This window comes from Coturnix japonica, chromosome 1, assembly GCF_054131305.1.
Source record: "Coturnix japonica strain WE chromosome 1, WE-NBRP24, whole genome shotgun sequence".
In the NCBI taxonomy this organism is placed as follows: Eukaryota; Metazoa; Chordata; class Aves; order Galliformes; family Phasianidae; genus Coturnix; species Coturnix japonica.
The window spans coordinates 158621242-158646233 of NC_140663.1; the positions used below are offsets into that span (position 1 = coordinate 158621242).

General features: G+C 39.3%; 1 protein-coding gene across 3 annotated transcripts in view; it reads right to left on the reverse strand.

The window, feature by feature from the left end:
• Positions 1 to 24992, reverse strand: part of KL (klotho) — a 46209-nt gene that overhangs the window by 3213 nt on the left and 18004 nt on the right. For all 3 annotated transcript variants that reach the window (XM_085536250.1, XM_015852031.3, XM_085536251.1), the window contains exons 2-4: positions 11196 to 11706; positions 7167 to 7435; positions 3231 to 4347 (exon numbers count right to left, since the gene is read on the reverse strand). In XM_085536250.1, coding sequence (XP_085392376.1) covers positions 3231 to 4347; positions 7167 to 7435; positions 11196 to 11706 — 1897 coding nt within the window. The remainder of the gene's footprint in view (positions 1 to 3230; positions 4348 to 7166; positions 7436 to 11195; positions 11707 to 24992) is intronic.

Genomic DNA, 24992 nt, shown 5'->3' on the forward strand with positions numbered 1-24992 from the left:
AAACCTAGATCTGCACCCTCTCTTCCTACAAATAAGGTAAGGTACATGTATATCCATTCAGTATTTGTCATAAAAAACATCTCCCAGCCATTGCCAGACAATGTGATCTCTGCGTATCTTGCAAATTATTTTCTTACACTTGGTAAACACAGCTGTGAGCACAGAACTGTTTAATGATCAGCCTGAAGCCTACTGTGAAAGACGAGCCTTCTTTTTTGCATAAAAGAAAGCAAGAAAGCAAGTTTAGGTGTCCCTACACTGAAACTTCTGTAGCCTATTCCCCTGGCTCCTGAGGGGAAGGCCAAGGAAGGAGGATACCAGGCTGCCCTTCTCACTACCAAAGGGATGGTGCCATTAGGAAAAGGCTGCACAAGCCGCCATCCTACCTGGCCTTGAACACCTCCATGAATGGGGCATCTACAGCTCCACCAGTTCTCTCTGCAGCCACATGCAAGACACCAAGCACTTCTAACCTACTTCTCATGTGCAAAATGAGATATTTACCTACCCTTTAAGAGAGCTGCTATGCAGGATAATTAGTTTGTGTTTGTAAAATTGCATGTGGATTTAATGCTGTCACATAAATGGTTATTGCTGTTCTTTATTTTTAGTTGGCAAAGATGAACATAAACACACACAAAAAAAAATGCAGCCTCAGCCCAAACAGTTCTGTACTGTACCCTGGAAGTGTTTAATCTGCATAAACCTATTGGCTCCTCTGGAATGATGCAGGAGAGCAATGTGCCAGTGCTACCATATGCAGCCCCAGAGACCAGCTGGAAGAAGGCAGAACAGGAAACTCAGGGTGATACTAGCATGACCCCAATGCAAGGACAAAAGACTTTTCCTTTCAGTGAGTGCTGATTGTCTTGCGGAAAAAAAGTAAGTCCTGGAGAAACATTGAGTCAGTCAGAGGGACAAGGTTAAAAGCTTGTTATGTGTGTAGGGAGAAGATGGACAAAAGCACAGTGACAGTATGGGGATAGAACAGAGAGTGAAAAAGCTCTTTGGAAGACAGAGCTCTGGGGAAGTATTGTGACTGGTTAGCAGGGATATATTCATCTGTGACAAAGAAGGCAGAAAGCTTGGAAAATATGGTTTGCACACAAGGATTATGTTATTAGTGGGAAAATACAGTAGCTATTTCCAGAATGTTTGGAAGAGATGGGGAGTAATTGAGTGATGTTGTATGAATGACAAAGTTCTGTGAACAATGGGATAATGTGCAGACTAATGGGAACTGAGAGAAAGGCCCATATTCACACACTTAGAGACATCCCAAGAACTGGTACAGCCTACAGTATTAGGAAGGAGACAAAGCAAACAAACCAAACAGATTGAAACCACAAGCCTAAATACAACTAAGATATGCTTTTAACTACAGATGCAGAAAACATGCAGCCAGTACTTCATAATGTTGCCAAAGGAACTCTGGGGCACTTAGTATGGATGCTGACTAATTCCTAAAGGAGGTGGAAATTACGGAGAGGGAAATCAAAGCCAACACTTAATGCAGTGGACAGGATGATGGAACTGCCAGCCATCCTTCACTACCTACTAAAATAATGGGATAGATTATACAAGGCTTGATAAATAAGAATTACAGGAGATACATATGATTAATGCCAATCAGCTTAGCTCTATGAAAAATAACTCTTGTCAAACTAATTTGACATCTTAACTTGACATAATTTTTATGAGATCAGTAGATCAATACCAGTAATGTTTGATGCGATATACTTACAACTTCATAAGGCAACTGACTTGGTATTATATGGCATTTGGATCAAGAAAATAAAATGTTATGAGGTCAAGGTGGGCCCATAAAATAGAGCAGGTAAGTCTAGATATATAATTACAGAGAGTTAATTGTCCCAGTAGGTGGTCATGGAAAAATAGCTTTTACAACTAAGGTATTTTATATCTTTTAGTGGTATTTCTCACAAAATTTGCAAAGAACACAAAGATTGGGGACATCGCTAGTGTAGCAAGTTTTTCACAAGTAGGTTAGAGGTACTTGAACACGAATAAATACAAGGATGGCATAGAGGAACACCACAATTCAGTACAGTTCCATCCTGAGGGGAGGGAACCTTTAACGACTAGATAACAGCAGTTAGCAACAGGCTGCATGTGACCAACCTGCTGCTAAAAGGGCTAATTGGCTTCTGGGATTTACAAAAGAGGAGTAAAATTGTAAAAGGTAACATTATACACACTTAATCTACAGGTGTGGCTGTGGTAGGAACAGTATGTCCAGACCTGGAATTTACACATCTCATGAAGAATGCTGGCATGCAGGAAAATGTTTAATAATTGAAAGATTCTAAATCATGATTTATCTAAGGGACACAAAGAGCTTTGTTGGAAGTATTTGCCAGAGAGTTAAATAAAAGGTGGCTTATAGAACCATAGAATCGTTTGAGTTGAAAAGGACCTTTAAGGGTCATCTAGTCCAACTCCCTGCAATGAACAGAGACACCTACAGCTTGATGAGGCTTATTTTCTTCTTGTGATAGCCAATACATGGAAATGCATTGCAAAATTGCTGAAAGCTGAAGGCAAAGAAATTAACACTAGAAATAAGTTTTTTAATAGTTATATATGTGAAAAAGGCAAGTAACTTGACACTGAAACAGCTTATATTGAAGTGTAGAAAATTCTCCATTAAAAATTAACTTGTCCAGGTCTTGAGTTTTTCTAAATAATATCTTCATTGTGTGACAGGATGACTCAAAATACCTCCATTTTACCTTATAACTTATGAACCTCTCAGACAGAGAGAACAACTGGATTGGATGAGGTAGAGAGCTGAAATGTTATGAAGAGCCAAGATAACTGCTGGATTAGATACAGAGACAGCTGAGGAACAGAACTCACATCCAGCTCTGAATTACACCAGTGACAAGAGAAGCAACAAAGAAACAGAACAGTTGAATTGCAACAGGAAGAAAATAAGACTACACACACATAACATCATCTAGTTAAAGCTCTTGCACCCACCAAAAAGTTCTGCAGGGTTATGTAGAATACAAGCAAGGCCAGTTGTTCTTATGCTTAGTAACAACAATCAGTTGTAAATAAGAGGAAAAACTAAGGTGTAATAATTTATGGAGTATTCTAAGCAAAGCTTCATAATTATTATTATTTTTAATTAAAACATCATCTTTCACAAAGTATAAATGCTGCAAGTGGTATTTGTGACATATAAACTGCCTATGATTCCTTACCTTTTAAAGCTTCATTGATGTAATTCTGTATGTAATATACTCTGAGCTTATCGTGCACAATATTCTGGTCATCATCAATTCCATTAGCCATAACATAAACTGGGATATCACCATACTTTGATTTAACCCATCTGAGAATTCTACGCAGTCCCCAGGGCACTACTGCAGCTCTGCTGGGGGAGTGCAGCCATGTGATGTCGTTGATCATCTGAACTTCAAGATAGTGGTCATATTTCAGTGCATCTTCTCTCTCCCAGCCCACAAGGGTAGTCGTGTAGTGACTTAAGGCAAAGAAATCAAATGAGCCCTGGATTAATTTCTTTTCATCTTCTGAGAAAGAAGGCAAGTGGAAATTATACAGGTCAATGCTGTTTCTCCGGTGAAGCCATGCCCTCATCACATGTGGGTAGTCACCATTGCCAAAGATGGGCTCTGCAAGCCAGCCAATGTCAAACTCTAAAATTCTGTCAGCAACTTCTTGGTCATTCCTGGAAAAGGGACAGGCTGGTTCTACCCAGTCAGCTTGCAGAGCTATAGATATTTTACCCTTCTGAGATCTCCTGAATTCTTTGTCATAAAGATGCCATGCTTTTGCGTGGGCTTTCAACAGATTGTGTCCTGCAGTGTATGTCAAGTTTTTCACAGACAGTTCATTCATTGTGATCCAAAATTTCACATGGTCCCCAAGACTTGCAAAGCTGAATTTTGCATACTCAACAAAAGCCTGAACAGTTTCTGAGTTTTCCCAAGCTCCATATTTGGCAAGAGATGTTGGAAGCTCTTGATTCTCAGCCATAGGTTGCCAGAGAGCAACAACAGGAGTTATATTAACTCTGAGAAGTTCACTACAAAAACACTGATAATAATGGACAAGTGTGTGGTTGATTAGAGAGAGATTGCCTAAAGGAAGGACTGAAGACCACTTCAGTGAAAAATGGAAGTGAGTGACGTGCATTTCCTGCAGAAGAGAGATCTGGAGTCTGATGGCAGCGAAGTCAACACAGTGATGCTTGCGTTTGGAGGCGAAAACTCCATCCACTTTAATTAACTTCTTCGTCTGGTGAACATCCCAAACGTAAACATTAGGGTCAAGAAACTGTGCAGGAGTTGTGTCTACCTAGGTAGAATCAGAAACACAGCAGATTCAAGGTGTTTGTTCTAGGTGTGTGGGAACATCATTACCATCAGGCACAACTCACTGACAGAACTTTGCAAGACAAAAAGTATGTGTAGCACTTATCAGATCTCTAATACAGTAACATTTTGGGCTCATATGAAAGAATTAATCCTCTGCTAACATGTGATGCCGGAACAGTACCAAATCTACACATCTTTTTCATCCTATTTGCCATACAAGCTTATGCTAATAGTTACTGTGCTTATGCCATCTCTAGATTGCTGCAGTACTCAAAGAAATGAGGGAGTGCTCAGGGCTAAAGCATTAAAACAGCAGCAGATCTCCAGAGAAGCAGATCTGCAGCAAAAGCTACAGGCTTTTTAAATATGTTTTTCTTTCAGGATTAAGCTACACCAAAGGTTCTGGCTGATGTAAATTACCCACTGGCTTCTCTTTCAAGACCACTCCTTGAGCAGAGTAAAATAAATAATGAATGTAACATCATTTCTGTGTCTTTTTTTTCTTCTTTGTGACTATGATGTAGGATGTATAAAGCTCCGCGCTTGATTTTTAGCACAAATTCAGCTGACAAGCAATTTTTCTCTCCTGCTAAAGAAGTCCTTTTTCATTTAATTGTACAGAACTCAATTACAACTTATTTCAGCAAGATGTCAATTTCTGATGGATTTTTTTTTTCAGACCTCTGAGTATCATAGAATCATAGAATGGCCTGGGTTGAAAAGGACCACAATGATCATCTGGTTTCAACCCCTCTGCTATGTGCAGGGTCACCAACCACCAGACCAGGCTGCCCAGAGCCACATCCAGCCTGGCCTTGAATGCCTTCAGGGATGGGGCATCCACAACCTCCTTGGGCAACCTGTTCCAGTGCGTCACCACCCTCTGAGTGAAAAACTTCTTCCTGATATCTAACCTAAACCTCTCCTATCCCAATTTGAAACCATTCCCCCTTGTCCTATTACTATATGTCGCCCCACAATAAGCAGTTTTCCTGTAAGTCTTAGGGCTTCAAATGTCAGATGTGCCCGTTATGACATGCAACAGACAATAAGACAGGAGCTCCTCCAAGTCCCACAGAATTACAATTTCAAATTTAAGTGAGTATCACAAACACAATAAGGACTAGAAAATGGAAAAATGAATTATGCAAAATACTGCACAAAGTAAAATCCTCTTTTATAATATGGCATAAAAGAAAGATCGAGACTTAAAGGTGCTGTTCCTTTATATCTGTTTATTCGTCCCTGTCTCTCTCCTAGCGCAAGGCTCCCCAGAGTTAAGATTTCCTTGTCCTGCCCTCTGTTTGAAAAGCAGGTGTCAGCCTACAACCAGTGTTCAACTCGTAGCTGAGGCACTGCAGACTGTATAAAGAGCTGCTGAAAATCAGCTGCTATTTTCTCCGGAGAGGTCAGTGCAGTGCTTATAGAAGAAAGTAATAAAAAACAGCGTGTCTGCGGGAAATTGCTTTTCTGGAGAATTGTCCCTTGTAGATTACTAAAGCATGCATTTCCACTAATACTCTGGGAATGCTGTCAAAAGAGTTTTTCCACTGTGATGCATCTACAAATCACGCTACCTAAGCTGTACCAGCACAAACTGTTTGGACAGCATTTTGAAATGAAAATATTCAGCTTTGAAGGTTTAGGGGATAGGGGGGATTTTTACCTGTCTTAGGCTGACTGACTCTGTAACTTTACAGCAGTTATTGATCCCAAAGGCAGCAATTTCATTTCCAGTCCCTAATCTATCTACGAGCTGGGAGGATAATGACTGTTGAATTTTCTTGGAAATCGATGTATCAGATAAGGAGGGTGCCATATTTTTCAAGAGAACAAAGTTTGATCTTAGTTTTGGAGTAAGAAAAAACAAACAAGCCCCCTACACTCCAGCCTGAAGAAATATTCTGTCTTTGAGGATAACTTAAATTAAAAGTACTGTTCTTGCACCCAGACTCGGAGCTGAATTTAACTGCACATCTTCACTGTGGTGGGAGGAGCCCTGTAAGCCAAAGCAGCGCCTACAAATTACAGAGCCTAACAGTTAGAGACTGTAACTAAGCTACAGTTCTTACACATTATGAAGTCTTAATGTCTGAAAGGTTTTCTTGAAATATCAGATTTAGCAAAAACAAAACCAGTGAGAGCTATGAACTGGATCCTCACTCAGTCTGCATGTTATCCAGGGGCGCTGAAGCTTCAGTCAGACACAGTTCTATACTAAAGGGCAAGGAAGGAATACAGAAATTTTGTCAATTCAAATAATTTACTTTTTTTTTTTTACACGTAAATCCTCTAACAAGGGTGCCAAAGTGTGTACACATGAGATGTGGAAACAAACCATTTTAAGCACTGGGAGTTTTCAGGAAATTTTCTATAACATGCATAACCACAGCAGGCAAACACACTGCCATTGACTTGAAAGAGTAGTGACACTCTCAGTCTCATAAATTAGAACTTTTAAAAACATGCTTTAGCACATCTAAGCAACTTCCATTAAATAGAACTGACTTCAGTAACACATCACTCAACATATCCAAGAAAGTGCATCAGACCCTTTCCCTTCTATATGTTTTTCTAGGTCATTCTTTTCTAGACTGTATGCTAGACCAGCTCTCCTTGGTCACACAAAGAAAGTCTAGTGAAGGATGAAAGGCACAGTGTTTGCTGTAAGTCTTACACCCATTTCCTTGCAGTGCTGTGGTAATATATGCCAGCAAAGTCCTCGTTCAGCAGATTTACCAACATGATCTTGTCCAGTGGTTTGGCTGGAGAACCTACTGTCTGCACCGTCAGACTTACCTGAATGTAGTTGTCAACAATCCCCCAGGCAAAGCCACAGGGAAAGACTCCCGCTATGGGCTGGTTTTCAGGCAAAGGAGGGAAGCCATTTTTTTCTATCAGCTTTTGATAGAACAAGACAGAAGATTTTGGTATCAGCTTTTTGTCGTGGCTTTGGAAGTCAACATAAAACAATCCGCGCCGAATGCTGTATCCCCTGTGCCATTCAAAGCCATCCAGGAGGGACCAGACTGTGTATCCAAACACATTAACTCCATCGTACCGGATGGCTGAGGAAAGAACAAAACCCAAACTCACTGCAGGGCTCTTTTTTTCCTGAGTAGATTATGCTGTATCAGCAAAGTATGCAGTATTTACTCATAAGAACAATAGGTCAGATAAGTATAATCTTAGGGTCTGCTTTAAAGCCCACTTAAGAAAGATACTTCAGCTGCACCAAGGATGCTCTGGGACAGGCTGTCAGCACACGGGCATGCTATGGAAGGCAGCAAAACTACCTGACTTGGCTTTAAAGAATCCAGACTTAGAAAAAGTAGTGATACAGCAGCAGATCAAGTAGCCCTGCTGACAAGGTGTGCCAATGCTTGGCCTTGGAGCAGGGCATGCTGTGCCTGAACAGTGTGCAGCCTCTGAGCCAGTACTGCAGGGCACTGTGCTCTGCTAAGCGTGTGCTGCAGCTCTCCCAGAGCCAAAGTGTCACCAACGTAGCACTACCTGGTCCCCAAACCCAGACAGTCTCATTTTTCCCATTCCTCTCCACTATTAATATAGATGAAGAAAGCCTGGACAACATTTTTGGGTGAAGACTGTTAATTCTATCCCCTCATATATTTTATGGCATAGAGTTTTCCAGCTTAAATATTCAAAGATTTGTAAACATATATATTCTAGGTCATCTGTTTGGCTTTTGTGAGATTCCACACACTTTTTAGGTAAAGGTAAGAGTCTACTGTCAACTGTTAGTATAGCCAGTGTTGCAGCTTTGAGATTTCAAGCAATTCTCACATTAAGTTGTATCAAACACTGAGATTCAGCAAAATATTCCTCAGCAAAGCTCAGCTTCAGTAAAGCACACAGAAGAGTGCTTATTTTAATTACATAATTAGACCCACCTAATTCAGCAATGCATTTAAGTGCACTGTTAAACGTTCCTTTGAACTTGAGTTTGGCTCAGAAGTCAGAGGAGTTTGACTTTATTACTCAACACCTTCTGTAAACCCAAACTGAGTACTGACTGCATATAATATTTTCCAACTTAATAACACTCAGAGCATGTTTCAGGGGACCAGAGTATCAAGATCCTCATTTCCTGGTTTTGTTAATGTACCTCATTAAAGTAAGTTACGAGGGCCCACATGGATTCTTGACTGTAACCCTGTTTGATTCAATTGAATTAGCTGTGGTTATATAAACTACAAATTTGGCTCAGTCTCTATCACAGGTCATGAGAAAATGTCTAAGGAAGTGGAACACGTCTCCTCCTAAAGGCATCATTCTTTTATGTTTGGCATATGCTGGTATTTTTCTAACCTCTGCTCATACACATGATGACATCTGCTGTACCAGCAGAGTAAAAGCCAGCACAGGTCCACTTTGTTAGACAGGATTTCTCTTTGAACAGCACGTCACCCCTTCTGTAAGTCATCACACTGCACTCCTGCACTTCCCGAACACCTCCAAAGTTCTCCTCAAATCATTCTTTCAAAATGTAATAGCTTTAAAGTGTCGCCTGTGAAAGAAGCGACTTGAAAAGACTCCGCAAGTTTAGAAGTCACAAATGTAGTTTCCCCTGAGAATTGCATATTGCTGAAAAAAAATACAACAAAAATGACTTTCTTCCTTTTTATTTTTGCTTTTTCTTTTTTAGTGTCTGTCAGCATGCAAACTAGACTCTGAAAGCTAAGCTCTCTGGGTTTCTGAAAATGAGTGCCATTGTCCATAAGACTTGCAGGAAATAATGCCTGAGCTGAGCAGTCCCCACAGCACGCCTAGACGTGTGCTGCTGCACAGAGCTGGGCCAGAACTGGGTTAATGATTAAACAACACTGACTGTCCTACCAGCACTTCAGCTCTTTTGCTGTGCTGCTCAGTTGTCTAGAAACAGCCTAAGAAGCCACCTCAGCCAATACCACATAAAGAGCCTTAACGCCCTATGCTCAGCAGCTGTCCCACCCTGGAGAGGTGGCTGAAACACACTGTCCATGTCCACATGGAATTTGCCCAGGGATCTATGTTTTGCCTCTCTATATACCAGAGAATAGCACAGTCCTGCCCTGACAGAGGCCTGGCCTTTCCTATTCTTCTTGCTACTCCCTGAATTTAGGATGATAACCTATCCTCTCAGCTAGTCAACACAGCACAGAAGAACCATCATGCCCTTCTGTTCTATATGCTCTACATTCTTAACTTAGTTCTATAGGTACTGCACAGGGAACTTTGATATTTCCATTGAATAATTCAGATTCTAATGGGCAGAAGAGTTGAGTGCAATAATTTTCACTGTAATGATGCCAAAGTCCCATCTGCAGATCCAGTCCTCTGTTTTTTGTTGTTGTTTGTTTGTTTGTTTTCCTGTTTAAAGTACAGACACTTGTGTTGGAATTCACAAGTTAATATAATGACAACACCACCACTGTCATTGTTGCTGTTATTACTATTTACACCAGGAAAGAAACTCTGTAAATTGAGATTGTTTCCAGCCAGCTATCATTTAAAGGTGGAATCATGTATGTATATCCAGGGCTTTATAAGTGAAGCAGAAATATGGGTATCAGCCATAAGAATCATAGAATCACAGAATGGCCTGAGTTGAAAAGGACCACAATGATCATCCAGTTTCAACACTCCTGCTATGTGCAGGGTAGCCAACCACCAGACCAGGCTGCCCAGAGCCACATCCAGCCTGGCCTTGAATGCCTCCAGGGATAGAGCATCCACAACCTTCTTGGGCAACCTGTTCTAGTGTGTCACCACCCTCGAGCCTTTTCAGTTTATTATTTCATCTGACTTCATACAAACTAGTAATACTGTGCAGACAACAGTTCCTGTTTCACTTTCTATTACTGCCATTTCAGATGCACTGACTCATGCATTTATTCATCTTCTAATTTATTTGTAAGAAATAGGTTTCTGAAATAGCATATTACTCTACATCTCTGTGATGCTTATAGTGCAATGAAAGTTGTTTCTGCCTGTCATATGTACGAAAATGGCAACGTAGCATAATGACTCTCTTGTCTGAAGAAATACCTATAAGAATGCTGTTTTTACAACCAGAAAAGTAAACTGTAGATCTGAAAGTCAAATATTAATTTGTAAATTAACAAATTAAAGATGATGAACATGGAAGTTGGAACCCCAGCAACTCACTGATGAGGACTGAAAGAATTAGTTTTGGCACAAGGAAATAATAAAACAGATAGTAACAAAGTAGTGCATTTCCCTTACTGTGGACAAAATAACAATGTAGACTACATAATGCTCAGTTCTCCTTAAGCTCATATAAATTCAAATTACTGTGATCGATATTGAGAACTGCATTAATGTAACATTTTCACAAGTGCAAAACTGAGATGCAGAATGAAAAGCATTTTTTTACCTATATATTTTTTGCATGGGAACTCCTATTGGATAGTATTTTCCACGTACGTATTGTCAAATTTTGAATACGTATACACCAAAGATGTGGAAGGTGATTATTAATAAATAACATAATAAATTTCCCTAGGTCCATTGAGAGTTCAGTTCACACAGTTTGCACTTCCTCCCACCAAAGACAGCTGAAATTTTCCTACTGACTTCAAGGCAGCTGCATTGAGCTCACTAAATGCTCCCTGCAGATGTGATGGGTCTTCCAGAGATGAAAAGAACAAACCCAGGAAAGCGATCTGGAGTCTCATTTCATAAATGCCAACATGAATGTTAAAGACTAAATTAGATTTCAGCCTTAAAAAAAAAAAGTCTCTTTAGGCTGTTATTTTGCATAATTATTTTGACAAGCACATCATATTAATACAATCTCATTCCTACCTTTCAAGGTTTCCATAATGAACTTCTTGAGATAGTAAATATATTTGGCATCATCTCTCTTGGTGCTACCAGAAACAAACCAGCTGTTTTCCACGATGAATACTGGGGGGTTGTTGTATTCAGTGCTTATCCAGTAAAGAAGCTGCCTCAAGCTTATTGATTCCAACTGCTGGAATTTCATGTGAGAGTCCAAGAGTTGGAAACTCAAGGTAGCTCCAAAAGAAAGAGCAAAAAAGTCAGCTGTTCCCTTGATGTACGTCTTCTCTTCTTCACTGAATTCAGGCAGCAGAGATGAAAGGTTACTCCTCATGCTCTCCGGGTAGTCGCCATTAATAAATATGGGCTTAGCAAACCAGCCAAGCACAAAATCAAGGGACTTTTGACATTCTTTTATATTTTTTTCAGTCATATGTTGAGGTTTTATCCAGTGGGAGCTAAGGGCAATGGAGACTCTTCCTTTTTGAGTTGGTCGAAAATGATCATTGTATAGATGCCAGACTTTAGCGTGTGCCTGTGGAAAAGAAAGACCATCATTAACATGCCCAAAGTTCCACTTTAAGTATTGCAATTTGTCCCAAATGCAATCCAGTGTCATGTAATGGCCTCATAAACGTTGCATTTGAGGGTTTGATCTTATTGATTCATCAGCAGTTTACAACTCCTAATTTAACTTCTCATTAATATAATAACAAAAGACAAATCCCCAGTTGCTCTGCAGACAGATACAATTCCAGACACTGAACACATCTTCAGTAATCAGTTAGACATCTTTGTTAGCTTTTATTATTGAGTTTGGACATATTTCCAGCGCTTCCAAAAACAAAAGTGCATTTAACTAAGCATGTTTCAAACAGTGTTTTCTTTACATAAATATCACTTCACTTGCAGATTCACTGATGTATGAAGGAGTCAGGCCTATTTGTACAATTTACTGAGATCACTCAAACAATTAAAGACAAAGAAAACCTGCAAACCTTTTCCTGTTTGAACTAAAACACACAATATAGGAAAAAATATCAAACTGGTTTTAGAAAAGTCTATGGAAGGAAGAAGAAAAAAAAAAAAAGAAAAAAAAAACCAACAATTTATCTCTGCAGCTGAAGAATTATTCCAATAATTCAATTTAACTTATTCATTAAAATTTGCTATTTTATCTCAAGCATCAAATTTCAACCATTTGACTCTTGGTACAACTTCATCTGCTACTATGGGATGTTTCCAACCAAATTTCTTCCCCATGATCTTACAGAGTTAGTTGAAACAGACTCTCGATGTTCCCTTTGAAAGCTAAATAGATTAAGTTCCTGGAGCCTTTCATTATCTTCAGGCGTAGTTTCAAGCCCTGCAACCACTCTCGCTGTGCTCTGAATCTCTTCCAATTTGTCATCATCCATCTCAAACTGCAGAAGCAGGATTAGACATAATACGCTAGTGATAGTCTTGCCAGCAGTGAAACCAGAGATAATTTAATACACTGTTTCTGCTTACGTGGCCATAGCATTACACTGTGAGCAAATACTCATCTAAAATACCATGATATCTCAAGAGCACTTCACCACCTAAAATATATTTTTCTCTGCACCCAGCTAATCAAATTTTGACAGATCTATGAATCAACATCATATCTTTTTGTCATCTTCACATTAGTAGAAATTGTAATGCTTCTTTCTAGGTAATTGCTTGAAAGACAAAAGAAATGGGACCTCTTCATTAGAACAAACTCTACCTGATAACTATCCCCAGTTTACACTTGCATTCTGAGACCTGTTGGTTAGTATTTGTTCATATTATGTTGTGATGACACCAATTTTCATTCTTGTCATCCAGGTGTGCTGAATATATGACAGACTATTAATCAAAATGTCACAGGTATTTTCTCAGTCCTCCATGGAATAAAAGCCATATGGAAACCAGTCTTCCAATTCATGCAGGTGGTATGTTAGCAAATTTTATCATTACCATCATAACTTTTGTTTATAGATTCCATTCACTCTTACCATTCAAGCTTTCAACTGCAGTGGTTTCCAGTTGCAACTCTTGTTAAAAGCATTGAACAGTTAAGGTTATTAATCATTTTTACATATATACTGCCCATTACCAAGGAAAAACAATTACTTCTATCATTATACTGTTCTTGCAGAATTTCAATTGCAAGTGAAGGACATCTAAAAGTAAGATCAATAATTAGGGCTCAGTTCAGTTGCTCCCATACAGAAACCTACTGTTTTTGAGTCATCATGGGGTGTTTAAAACATATGTGCATCTGACACCACCAGCAGAGGAAACTGATGCCATGCCCTTTTAGAATGGTCACTGAAACCCAAAGAACTATATTACAATTACTTTAGATGCTAGTGAGAAACTGAACATAGCAACCACTTCAAAGTCTCATGACAAGAATGATGCCAACTGGCACTTACTTAACTTTACACTGAAGCACCACCGTGCTGACAACAGAACGAAAGACATTAGGCACTATGACCAACCATCATCATAAACATGATTTTTAAAATATCATTGGGAACAAATATGTCACCACTTGCAAGGTCACAAGATGTCTGGAGATACGTTATTGATAGGACAGTGAAGCAAGGAAGGAGGGAATCCCACAGGCCAACCTTTTCCATGAAGAGGTACTGTTCACTGTCTTATAACAATGACAAAAAAAATATGAAGTGAAAAAATACGAGATTATCTCATTCAGTTTTACCTCGTAAAATGGTCATCTAGTCTGTCTCTATAGAAAAAGGGAAGGCCGGTGTTAAAAATAAGCAGGATGAGTCAGTCATTCTTTGGGAGTGCATCTCTTTCCACTGCTGACAGACAAAACCAATCATTTAGTTTAGACAACTTACTTATGATCTACAGACAGCTGACAGCAGGTGAGAGGAAGTCCTTTTAAGTGTTTGCCTCCTGAAGTGTGCATGAAGTGGAATTATACTATACATAAATGTATACTATCCATAATAAAACAGCCGAACATAGAAAATAGGGCATTACAGTTCCCAGGCCTGGTGCACATAGTTTAATGGAGTAGTTCATACATGCACAGAAATAAAGCTGGAACGAGCCATGACAGAACAGAGTCTCTGGATACTTGGGACAGGATTACTTTTCCTAAAATGTCTAGCACAGCTATAGGTACTTCAAATACTCCAGCCTCCAGATGCAGTTTCAGAAAGCTAAGGGTCCTGTACAAATTCTAAGCTAAACCTGCCAGCCCTACAGAGATGCCTGGCGTACTACAGAATGTGTTGAATGATAGTTTCCACATGCATACCTATCTTCATGCAAATACAATCCCACTGCTAGGGTTTGACTCAGTCTGAACTGAAGAAACTTCAAATTCTGCCATCCACATGTAAGCTAGATGCCCAGGCTCCTGCTGTAGACTGGCTCCACTCAGCTATCTGAATATTGACATCTATTCTTCACTCCAGAATGATGGCTGTTCCGTGTAAAAGTCCTAAATAGCCTGGGAAAACTCATATGGCACTACCTATACTGAGTTAAGGAGATCCCACTCAAGTCGATCTACTTAATGAAATCTGGAGGTTGATTCAGTGGTACAGTACAAAGACCATATCATGGCACTCAGCAGGACTACCGACTAAGTCCCAGAAGTTTACAGATTAGGATTATAAGTAAGTGTAGATGCTCAGGACCATTTGAGACCATAGAAAGGCTGGCAGTTTTGATTCAGAACCCAAATGGACATCATGTTCTTTTGGAGCAGCAACTGGAGGCTAGACAGAATATCCTAGGGTGGCTTGAATCATAGAATCATAGGATGGTTTGGGTTGTAAAGGCCCTTTAAGATCATTTAGTTCCAACCCCCCTGCCATAGGTCTGTCCAAATTCTTCTGGATGTCCACTTCCCTCTAGTGTGCCAGCTGCACCACTCAGCTTGGTGTCATCTGCAAACTTGCTGAGGGTGCACTTGATCGCACTGTCCATGTTGCCTACAAAGATGTTAAAACAGCACCAGTCCCAGCACTGATCCACGAGGAATGCCACTTGTCACTGGTCTCCACTTGGACATTGAGCCGTTGATCGCAACTCCCTGAGTGTAACCATCCACCCTTATCCAGCAAGTGGTCCTTCCATCCAATCCATTTTTCTCCAATTTGGTGACCAGGATGTCAAGAGGGACAGCACAGAAAAGCATAAGCCAGCCTACTACTGATTACTTCATATTTATCTAAAATCTCACTTGTTCGTCTCATTGACTTCCCTAGAACACATCTGAGTTCACAGTTGACTAGGATTAAGATCATGGCAAACCACACTTCAATACTTTTCATTACAAATAACAAGTAGGATTCTTTCAAGTTGCTGATGACTCTTAGTTTGTTCCTTGTTAGCTCAAGCAGGTGTATGGTGCTGACAGCTCACTTGGCTTGACTGGAAAACCTTACCAAAAAGGCTAGTTACAAGAGCTGTGCAGTCACCCATGTGTTTTGAGTAGAACTAACTGCTACAGCTTGTGTTCTGGTTTTGAGGATGCTGAATTTGGATGGTCTTATCATTATTAGTTGCTTTCAGACAGCAGCATGCATTGCTAGATACCAAACACTTGACTGACACCTTTTTTGGGGATACTCCCCTACATTCTTAGACTTGAGCTAAGCTGATACTGGGAAAGCTGCCAGTTACTATGGGGACTCTGTGCTCACTATGGTACGTTCTTTGGGAACATAATCTCAGCTAAGCTTTTAAACACTTACTTTACCCTTAAAATTCTTTCAGCACTAAAATAATATCACCAGAAAAATGGAAAAAAACCTCTCAAGATGAAGCTTGTCCTTGTCTAAGCCCAGCCACATTATTGTACTTAATTCATATTTCAGGCTCTGGCATAGACCTGTTTTCAAGTCAATATATTTTTCTCCTGTAATTTTCCCACACAATATATCTATTCAAATAATGCTCAACCTATAGTTCAACCCGTGAAACTCTGGTATTTATCAGCCCAGTAATGATCTAGTTCAGCCTGGATGAAGTATCAAACACATTTCCAAGGCTGAAAAGCTATAGCATGGGCCAGTCTACAATGTCCAAATTCCTGCAGTAGTAGCAGAAATAATTAAACATAGGCAAACAGTCTTCATAATAATATGTCATTGTCATGTCCTACTCTGCTGCAAGTGCTGGGCTATGAAGGCCAAGAATCATTAGGTAAAGTCAGTTTAGTAACATACAGATATTAGTTTGCCTGACTACTCCGAATTCCTTCTCAAGATGGTTAAGAACGTCTTGGGTCTGGCACTGACATGTGACATCCTACAAGTTCTCAGTGCTTATGTCAATCACGATGCATAACCTTCACAACAGCAAATCAAGAATTATAATTGGGAACGCCATGATTCAGTAATTTGTGCTCATTCCTCTAGAACAAGTTGCCTCAATTTCCAGCTGTGTGTTTTCTCAACCAATAATAATACCATTCATTTCTCGAATAAGCTGCACAAATTACCTGGTCTCCATGCTCAGATGAACTATCTGTTTTAACACTCTATTTGCATGTTAATGAAGCTGAATAGGGAAGTGTTACTAAAACTCATTTTGTAATACAAAGAGAAGAGTTAATTGGAAAAGATGTGCAAAGGATTTTTGATTACTATAAGGCAGACTGATGTATCTCCAACAAAAAATGTCATTATTCAGTCCTGTATCAAAAGCTCTTCTGAAATGAGTATACTTATTAGAATGGTATGGGAAACTTTAGTGCATTATTAGTCAGAATATACTTTGTACCAAGAAGAGGAAAGATGAAATCACTTTTTTCTCCCCATTTCATCAAAAACACGTATTTTAATCAGAAGATACCAAAAAAAAAAAAAAAAAAAGTCACAATTTAATGTAATGTTTCATTCTTAGACCCAAAGTGAAGTAGGTTTTACCCAGACAGTGATTTGACAAACATCGTCTTTCACAAGAAAATTATATTCTTAGCACTGAATAACAGACATGGAAATTTAGAAACTGCTTGAGAATTTTCCTACAGTCTAGAGCCAATATGATAGAACCTTCACACTGTTGTAGATAATATGCTAGTCATGTAATTACTTCATTTTCTTTTCTATATTTTTTCAGAAATACCTAAGTTTCTAGTTTACTGATAAAGTCTATTAGTCACAAATAATTGATTCAACTAATCTGGTATTTTTGACCAATTTCAACAACGTGGAACCAGAAAGTTAGACCTGTAAATGAAATGCAGGATGCTAAGTGAACATTTTTAAGTGTATAAATATTTAATGTGCAGTTTGCTGCAATGTTAGCTTTTAGAGTTGACAGAACCCCTGAACTACATTGTTTTGTCTTACTTCCTTTCTTATTGCAATTTAATCATGGGTTTTTTTGGCTGTTTGGGTCATGGTAACACATTCATGCCACCCAAACATGGATGAATTTCTGCCATACAGAAGGAAGGAAGCAATATCATCCCTATTTTAAGAAGAGCAAACAGAGATATTATGGCACTTGTAGAAAAAGAAAAATTAAACCAGTATTTTAACTTCTAGAGCACTGTATTAACTCCAGAACAATACCTCTGCTTGGTAGGACTCTCATCTCTAAGAAATAGCACCAAAAAATGGCATTTAATATTTGTCTAAAGGCACAGAGCTCTCTGAATCTCATCCTGTCTTGCAAGGCCATGAAACCCTGGGGAACATTAGCTGGATGATGCACACCTGCCCTGCAAATCCCACTATCGCCATCAGAGGCTAAACAAACACAACCATACCCACCCGGGGGGGAAATTCATCTCACCTCATTTTTGTCATCACCTGCACCTGAGTAATTCAGGCAAATGGCAAAGGCGGAATATTCTAGGCCACAGTTCACCCAAGCCATTCTTAATTGCCAGATGAGGAGTGTGATTAGAAGTGTGCATTTCCATCTGCTCACCCCACAGGTGGGTTGGCACCACCCTCTGGAGCCCATGTTCTGTCTGAGCAAACCAAAGCATCAGAAGAGGAGCGGGCTGGGAAAGCAGCTATGGGTCTCATGAGACGCTCTGAAAACATAAAGGTCATCTGGAAAAGAATTAGGCAGCATCTGACTTTGAGAAGCAATGGGAGACAAGATAAAAATAGCTTTATTTCTGACAACAAATGTTTCTGACACACTTGATGTGTTTAATCATTTTCCGTTACCTCTGACAGAAAAGATTAATTACGGAACTGCATAAAAATAGTTCAAGGAATGTTGTGACCCATGTGCATATTAAAGATATGAGAGACTCTTAAGCAGAGTACAAAAAGAAGATAAAAGTACAGAGCAGTCTGCGTGATTTAAAGCTGAAAGACAATCTTACTGTACTGAAGGGAGCCTAAATTAGTCCCTGATAAAAGACTTGACTCTGATTGGAATCTGGGACACAATACTCAGGCATGATTGAGATGGATGTGGATGTGGATGATTGAGAAATAATCTCTGCTATCAAAACTGGCTTGGAAGCACTGAAGCTGAATACACATATATAAGCTCCAGAAGTGAGACTGGCCTGCAAAGTCATCTACCAGAGCACAAGGATCTTGTGGGCAGGTCAGTTTCCAACCCTGCTGACATGCTCAAGCACACACAAAAATACCAACTAAAAAAGATGTGAGGGAAAAGACATGGAGAATTTATATGTAATCTACAAAAGCAACTACACAGAACTGCACATACAAGGGATGGAACGCCTCCTCAGTGAGGACAGGCTGAGAGAGCTGGGGTTGTTCACCCTGGAGAAGTCTCTGGGGAGACCTGAGAGTGGCCTTTCAGTATATGAAGGGAGGCTGTAAGAAAGAAGGGGACAGACTCTTTAGCGGGGTGTGTTGTGGTAGGATAAGGGGAAATGGCTTTGAACTAAAAGAGGAGAGATTTAGATGGATATAAGGAAGATGTTTTTTACAATCAGTGTGCTAAGGCACTGGCACAGGTTGCTCAGAGAGATGCTGGATGCCTCATCTGTGGAGACACTTAAGATTAGGCTGGATGGGGCTCTGAGCACTGGATGGATCTGTAGGTGTCCCTGCTCACTGCAGAGGAGTTGGACCTTTAAGGGTCTTTTCCAGCTCAAACAATTCAATGATTCTATGTTGCTGTCTATGGTGAAAAACAAGATAATAATACCATTTTGCAAGAGTTGATAATCATTGGAAATATGTGTGTTAGAAAAAGTATGAAAAAAAACATCAGAAGTTTGGAAGAATCTTTACCAGGAAAAGTGATAAAGGTCGTGGCAACTGAATATGTTATTACCAAGAAAGAAACAGGAATATTAAAGGATTTTAAGTCATATTCTGGTTGAAGAGGAAGCATGTTAGAAACATCAGCGAGCACAAAAGTTAAGCATATAAAACCCAAATAAAAGTGACCTGTGATATTTCTGGAATATAAATATAAAATATTTAACAGTGACAAAATAATACTGAGTCACAGCACTGAGATTAAACAGATGGTAAAAGCCAACTGGAAAAGAGAAAACTTGTAATAGTACTGGTAAGGAGAAGGCACCAATTCCTGATCAAAACCTTGGTCTCATCCAGTTTTATACAAAGTGCATAGCAACGGAAACAAAATAGTTGAGAAAGAAGCATCTCCTGCAGGAATCTCTCAGACCTCAGACTACAGGGCATTGCTCCAAGAACTCCAGAACTCACAATTCTCTATATACTACTGCAGGAGCCAAAAGCTAAAGTAGACAAGGTGCTGCTCTGCAAGTCACAATGTGAGAGGGACAACTACACTAATGTATCTGTCAGTTGAAAAAAAGAAACAACTTTTTGGTTACATGTAGATTGAAAAGGTTTAAATGAATATATGAAAAACACGTTTTGTGTACCGTAATGGGGAGAAATTCTGGAAAAAAATGACTAATACACCCATCTGTGCATATTCACCTCTTCAATGTACCATTTGGAAATGCTTGTTCTACACGTTGCTGGTATATGTTAGCCATCCCAATAGTTTACCAGGGAGACAGCATTTCTGATGGTTCAGTGGGTAACCCAGACAGCAATCTGATCTAGGGAAAAGCTGTAGAAGTGCATGAAAAGAATGCTTTGAAAAGTCTCATAGAAATTGGCAAAAGCTATACAAAGAAAAAAGGCTAATTCCCCATAATTAAAATTGTGTGTTAGGAAGAAAAACTACATTAACGAGATAGAAGTAAAGACAGAGGACTAAAGCCCATTATCACTATGTGTCCTGGACAGACAAGGAAGTCACAGAGGTATTCCTGCTTGCTGGGATTCATCTATCTACCTGTATCACAACACGGATCAGAAAGATGTTAAAGACAATCTATAATTTGGGGTGTAAATGACAGAATAAAGAGCCTAGATTACTCATTACCCTAAAGAACCCAGATATGCCTGGATTAAAAGCAGCCTGGGTAGAAGAACTCCGCTCTGGTGTGAATGATTAACCTAAAATCTTAACCTGGGCAAAGCAGTGGATTCAAAACAAACTGGCCCTGCTGAAGTATGGAACTACCCCTGGAGGTGTGCGAGAACATTTTGTGTGCAAATTAATGCTAAAAGAATTTTCCAGGAGAAAGACAGCAAGAAACACCAGTAATGTTGATTTTATGAATGAGTATCAACTTATGAAACCCCTTGCTCTACAAGTCTGCATGAGCTCAGTTCTGTTCTTGTTTGTTCGTTTTTCTCTATGATTTTATATCACATTTGCAGATATGATTAAGACTTTAACTAAGTCATTAAAACCTTACAGTGATGGAAGTGGAGATTGGGACAAAATTTGACCTCTTCAGCGCACAAAGAAGGCCAGTACTAGTAGCCACAATGGGAATGCTGTCCCAACTGGGCCACTTTATGTGCATGCCATCACCCCACTGTAAGGAAAGGTGTTCGGTTCATACTGTATGAAAAGAAGCATGAGATGCTCCTGCTAGACTTAGTGCTAACATAATGGGAAGATCAAGAAACTGCAGAGTGGGTGAAAGGTGTAATTAGCAAACTCAGTCTATTTAAGACTATCAGTACTGTGGGCTCAGGAGAAAAATGAACTGCAACAATAGGTGGTCCCACAGCATGCCATGGGATCTCATCCAATCTGTTCATAGGAAAAGTCACCTTAAGGAGGCTAGAAGAGCAGAAGATCGTTCCCTCTGGGAGAAGACATTAAATAATGGATACAGAATTATCGAATGTGTAATATAGTAAATGCTTCTGCTGTACAAGTTAGATGCCTTCTGTCTTCAGCCCAAAGATAACAGCTCCATGGTTGCCAGTATTGATTGGTAGGTACTTAATCTCACAACAAAACTGTAACTTCTGTACCTGAATACATTATCACTAAGTAATGACAACCAGGGTTTCTGGAAGGTATTTCTGGAGCCCTGGATGGATGTACTGGTGGGTAGCTTTTCCCATTGCTAGTTCCTCAGTGAGAAACAACAGCCACTGGGCAGTAATAGTGAAAAAGGAATTGGAGGAAGTGGCTAACATGGAGGCATTTGTGGTATAGGAATTACAAATTCAGGCAATGTATGTGCAGCCAATATATTATAAACTGTAGCAGACCATACACCACAGTTGTTCATGTCCAAATCTAGCTCAATCACTGATGAGATCATAACCTAATTTACTTTGCTTGGAAATTAAATGTAATCATTCTGAGATCAGAGCTTTGCATCACTGACAGTGGGACACAAAATAAGACAGAAAGTTCCAACTGGCCTTCTAGATAGATGCAGAAAGCAGGTCACCAGGATAAGCACTGTATATGGGATGGTACCAATTTTCAACCTTCAGACAACTGTTTAGATCATAATTTGACCAGATGTGAACACAGAATTCTTCCTTCTTTTTCTAATCAGTCTGCAACTGTTTATATGAGATGCATCCATGTTTGTATGCATACCCAATATACAGCAATCACTATAAATTATTTCATTGTTCTATTTTGTTCTGTTTTGCATGCATTTAACAGAGCTGACTGAATGGTGTGATTTCAATTATCCAGTAACTTTGCTTAAGTTGCAAAAATCACTGAAATTGTATAGCACATTACCTTTAATCCAGTAACTTTTGGAATAGATTTTGCACGGTTGTTGCAGATAATAAAGCATTCTGCGGTGCTTGAAGTCCAGTTGGTTGTAAAAACCAGCCAAAAAAGCAATGATTACAGCTCACTGCAAAACCAAACATATTGAAATAACAACTGCAACAGAGAAGGCTGAGTGTCATTCTTGATGGGAATCCCTCTTGTGTGGTCCCCTTAAGCTGCACGAATTTTGAACTTAGCTCTATATCATGTAGCTGTAATCCTACCTGTGTCTTTTATACTTCATGATTTGTGGCAAAATAGAAGAAAAAAATGAGCAAATTGGGGAATAGTTATACTCGTGGAAGAAAGAATCAAGGACAAATCTTGATGGCTCAGTTGTCTGCGCATCTTCACAACACTATGCAAGTCTGACTGAAAAGCTTGAATTAATACACTATCTATTACCAGCTATAATTCTTCATGTTGGTGGATCCATGATGTTTGGCTGTGAAAGGAAGATCTGGGAAAGTGAAAGAATTAAATCTGTTTACCCGACAAAGGTACACCTCATCAGTGTCCCCAGTCACTGGGGGAGGCAGACCATGGACAAACCTCATTGATTTAGTGGAATCAATGCACTTCTCGGCAGCCATTCAGCAGATTAAGTGCAGCTGTTCAAATCAGATCCCAGAAGAGGAGAGAAAAAATTCAGCGCAAGGAAAGATAGGGAAAAGATTCAGGCGGGGCAAGAGAAAATCTTGGATTATCACATTTTTAAAGACTCAAAGAGAGCTATGGCATCAGTAAGAGACAGGAGAACAAAACGGGACATCCAATTGCAGAGGGAGAAGGGAAGAAGAAATTTGACTTTTTCAGTTTCTTCAGAGGCAAGGATAATTTATGTGTATTTACTCAGGTTTTCCCACAAGCTCTCAGCTGTACTGCAATCACAGATTAAACTGGATCCAATTTATATTTCCTCTGGTTTGGGAATTGCATTTAGAACCTCATCCAGTGCCTGCTGAAATAATGAAAATACATTTTTCATATATGAATAAGTCTCTTTATGTCTGTTTCTAAATGCATGTTTAATGGTATTTATAAAATCTCTTCGCTACAGAGATGAGTATTAACTCAAAAGCGTACAAATGAAAGTTTTCCTGCTGAATTCTTCCAGTCTGAGAACATAATAAAAACCATCATTTAAGCTTTTAGGTGGAATCTTACAGAACAGAAAACTGCAACAAGCAAGAAACATTTAAAATAGATTATGCAACTCTTACTATATAAACATAATGCTCATATTGTTGATCATCTGTGGAAATAAAGCCAGGTTTCACTTCGTATACAAATACAAGGAATCTAACTAATTTAGCTGACATAATATTGACTAAATATCTTAACACAATGGTTAGGAAGCTAAATGTTAGGGAAGGTGAGATAAAAATATGACCTATATTGGTTTCTTTTATTTATTATTATTTTTTAATATATCCCATACTTACATATGATGCAATATAGAATAGGGAAAGGGTCATCTATGTACTGCAAACCCAGCCTTAGCAATTCAAGGCAGAAATGACAGTAAAAGAGAGTTGTCATTCAGTTCTTACAGAAAGAAGGGAAAAGGAAGGGAAAAAGAAGGCAGAAAAAAAGCAAAAGAACAGGATTGTTGTCAGGGCAACTGTTTAGTCTAAGTCATAAAGAAAAGGTCGTGTGTTGGTTTAATACATACAGTCTTAAAAACTGATCAATTGCTCCTCTTCCAGCAATCCTTACTTAGTCTCTGTACTCTCACTGCCATAGTACTGGGCACTACCATGTAAGTATCACCTGCCTTAAAGAGGGGCAGGTCAAATCAGAGCCAGAGATGACATTAAGAGCTACACAGGTATAGCAAAACCTCTCAACAGATGTCCATGAAGCATCCATCAAAGCATTCTCAGGGCTACACAGGTTTCTGCAAACTGGCAAAGTGTTACAGTCCCTCTTCTAGAGAGCAGACATGTCAGGCTTCAATAGTGGAGGGCAGGAACAGCAAGAAACCCAGTGACTGAATTGTTTTTAAATCCTGTCTGTTTTTTACAGCAGTACAAGCTCATGCAAGCAGCCAGATGTCTTACATACACTCTGAGCTTGTTCGATAGAAAAGGAGATTAAGTGTATCCCTGTACCTAATAAAATTATAATATGTAGCTGGTTAATTTCCAGCGATAGTGACCACATCTCCTTTAGCAACAGAACATAGAGCCAATTAATTGGAGGATGCACTATCTACAGCACTCCATGGACCAGAAGCTGATTAGCAGCTGGAGTACATGAGGTATGCTCCTACAGAGCAGTTTCCAGATTACCTCCATCCAAAACCAATCCTCCAGCACTTCAGGCTATGAACTATATTGCAGCAAATGGAGACAATTAGATTGATGGTGCACACACAGTCCTGTGCAGAAGCATACTTAAACAGCTTAACTCTATAAAAGCAAGAAATCTTTTGTATTTCGCATCAAAATCCAACAGGAAGATAATCTTTCATTTTGGGTGACCTCATGTGGTGTATAAGGTAGTGACAGAGTTGTACAGCATTTTTTTTCCTAGAGAGAAAGATTTTCTTTAGCTACAGTCATGCCAACATGATCTCTGATGAGAATATCATACATACAAAGGAAATTGGGGAAAAAAAACAAAACAACAACAACAGAACAGATTTAGGGGAAGATACATTGCATAAGTGTGATGCTTTAGATATTCAAAAACTCACCAACTGCACAGCTCACATGGAACTTT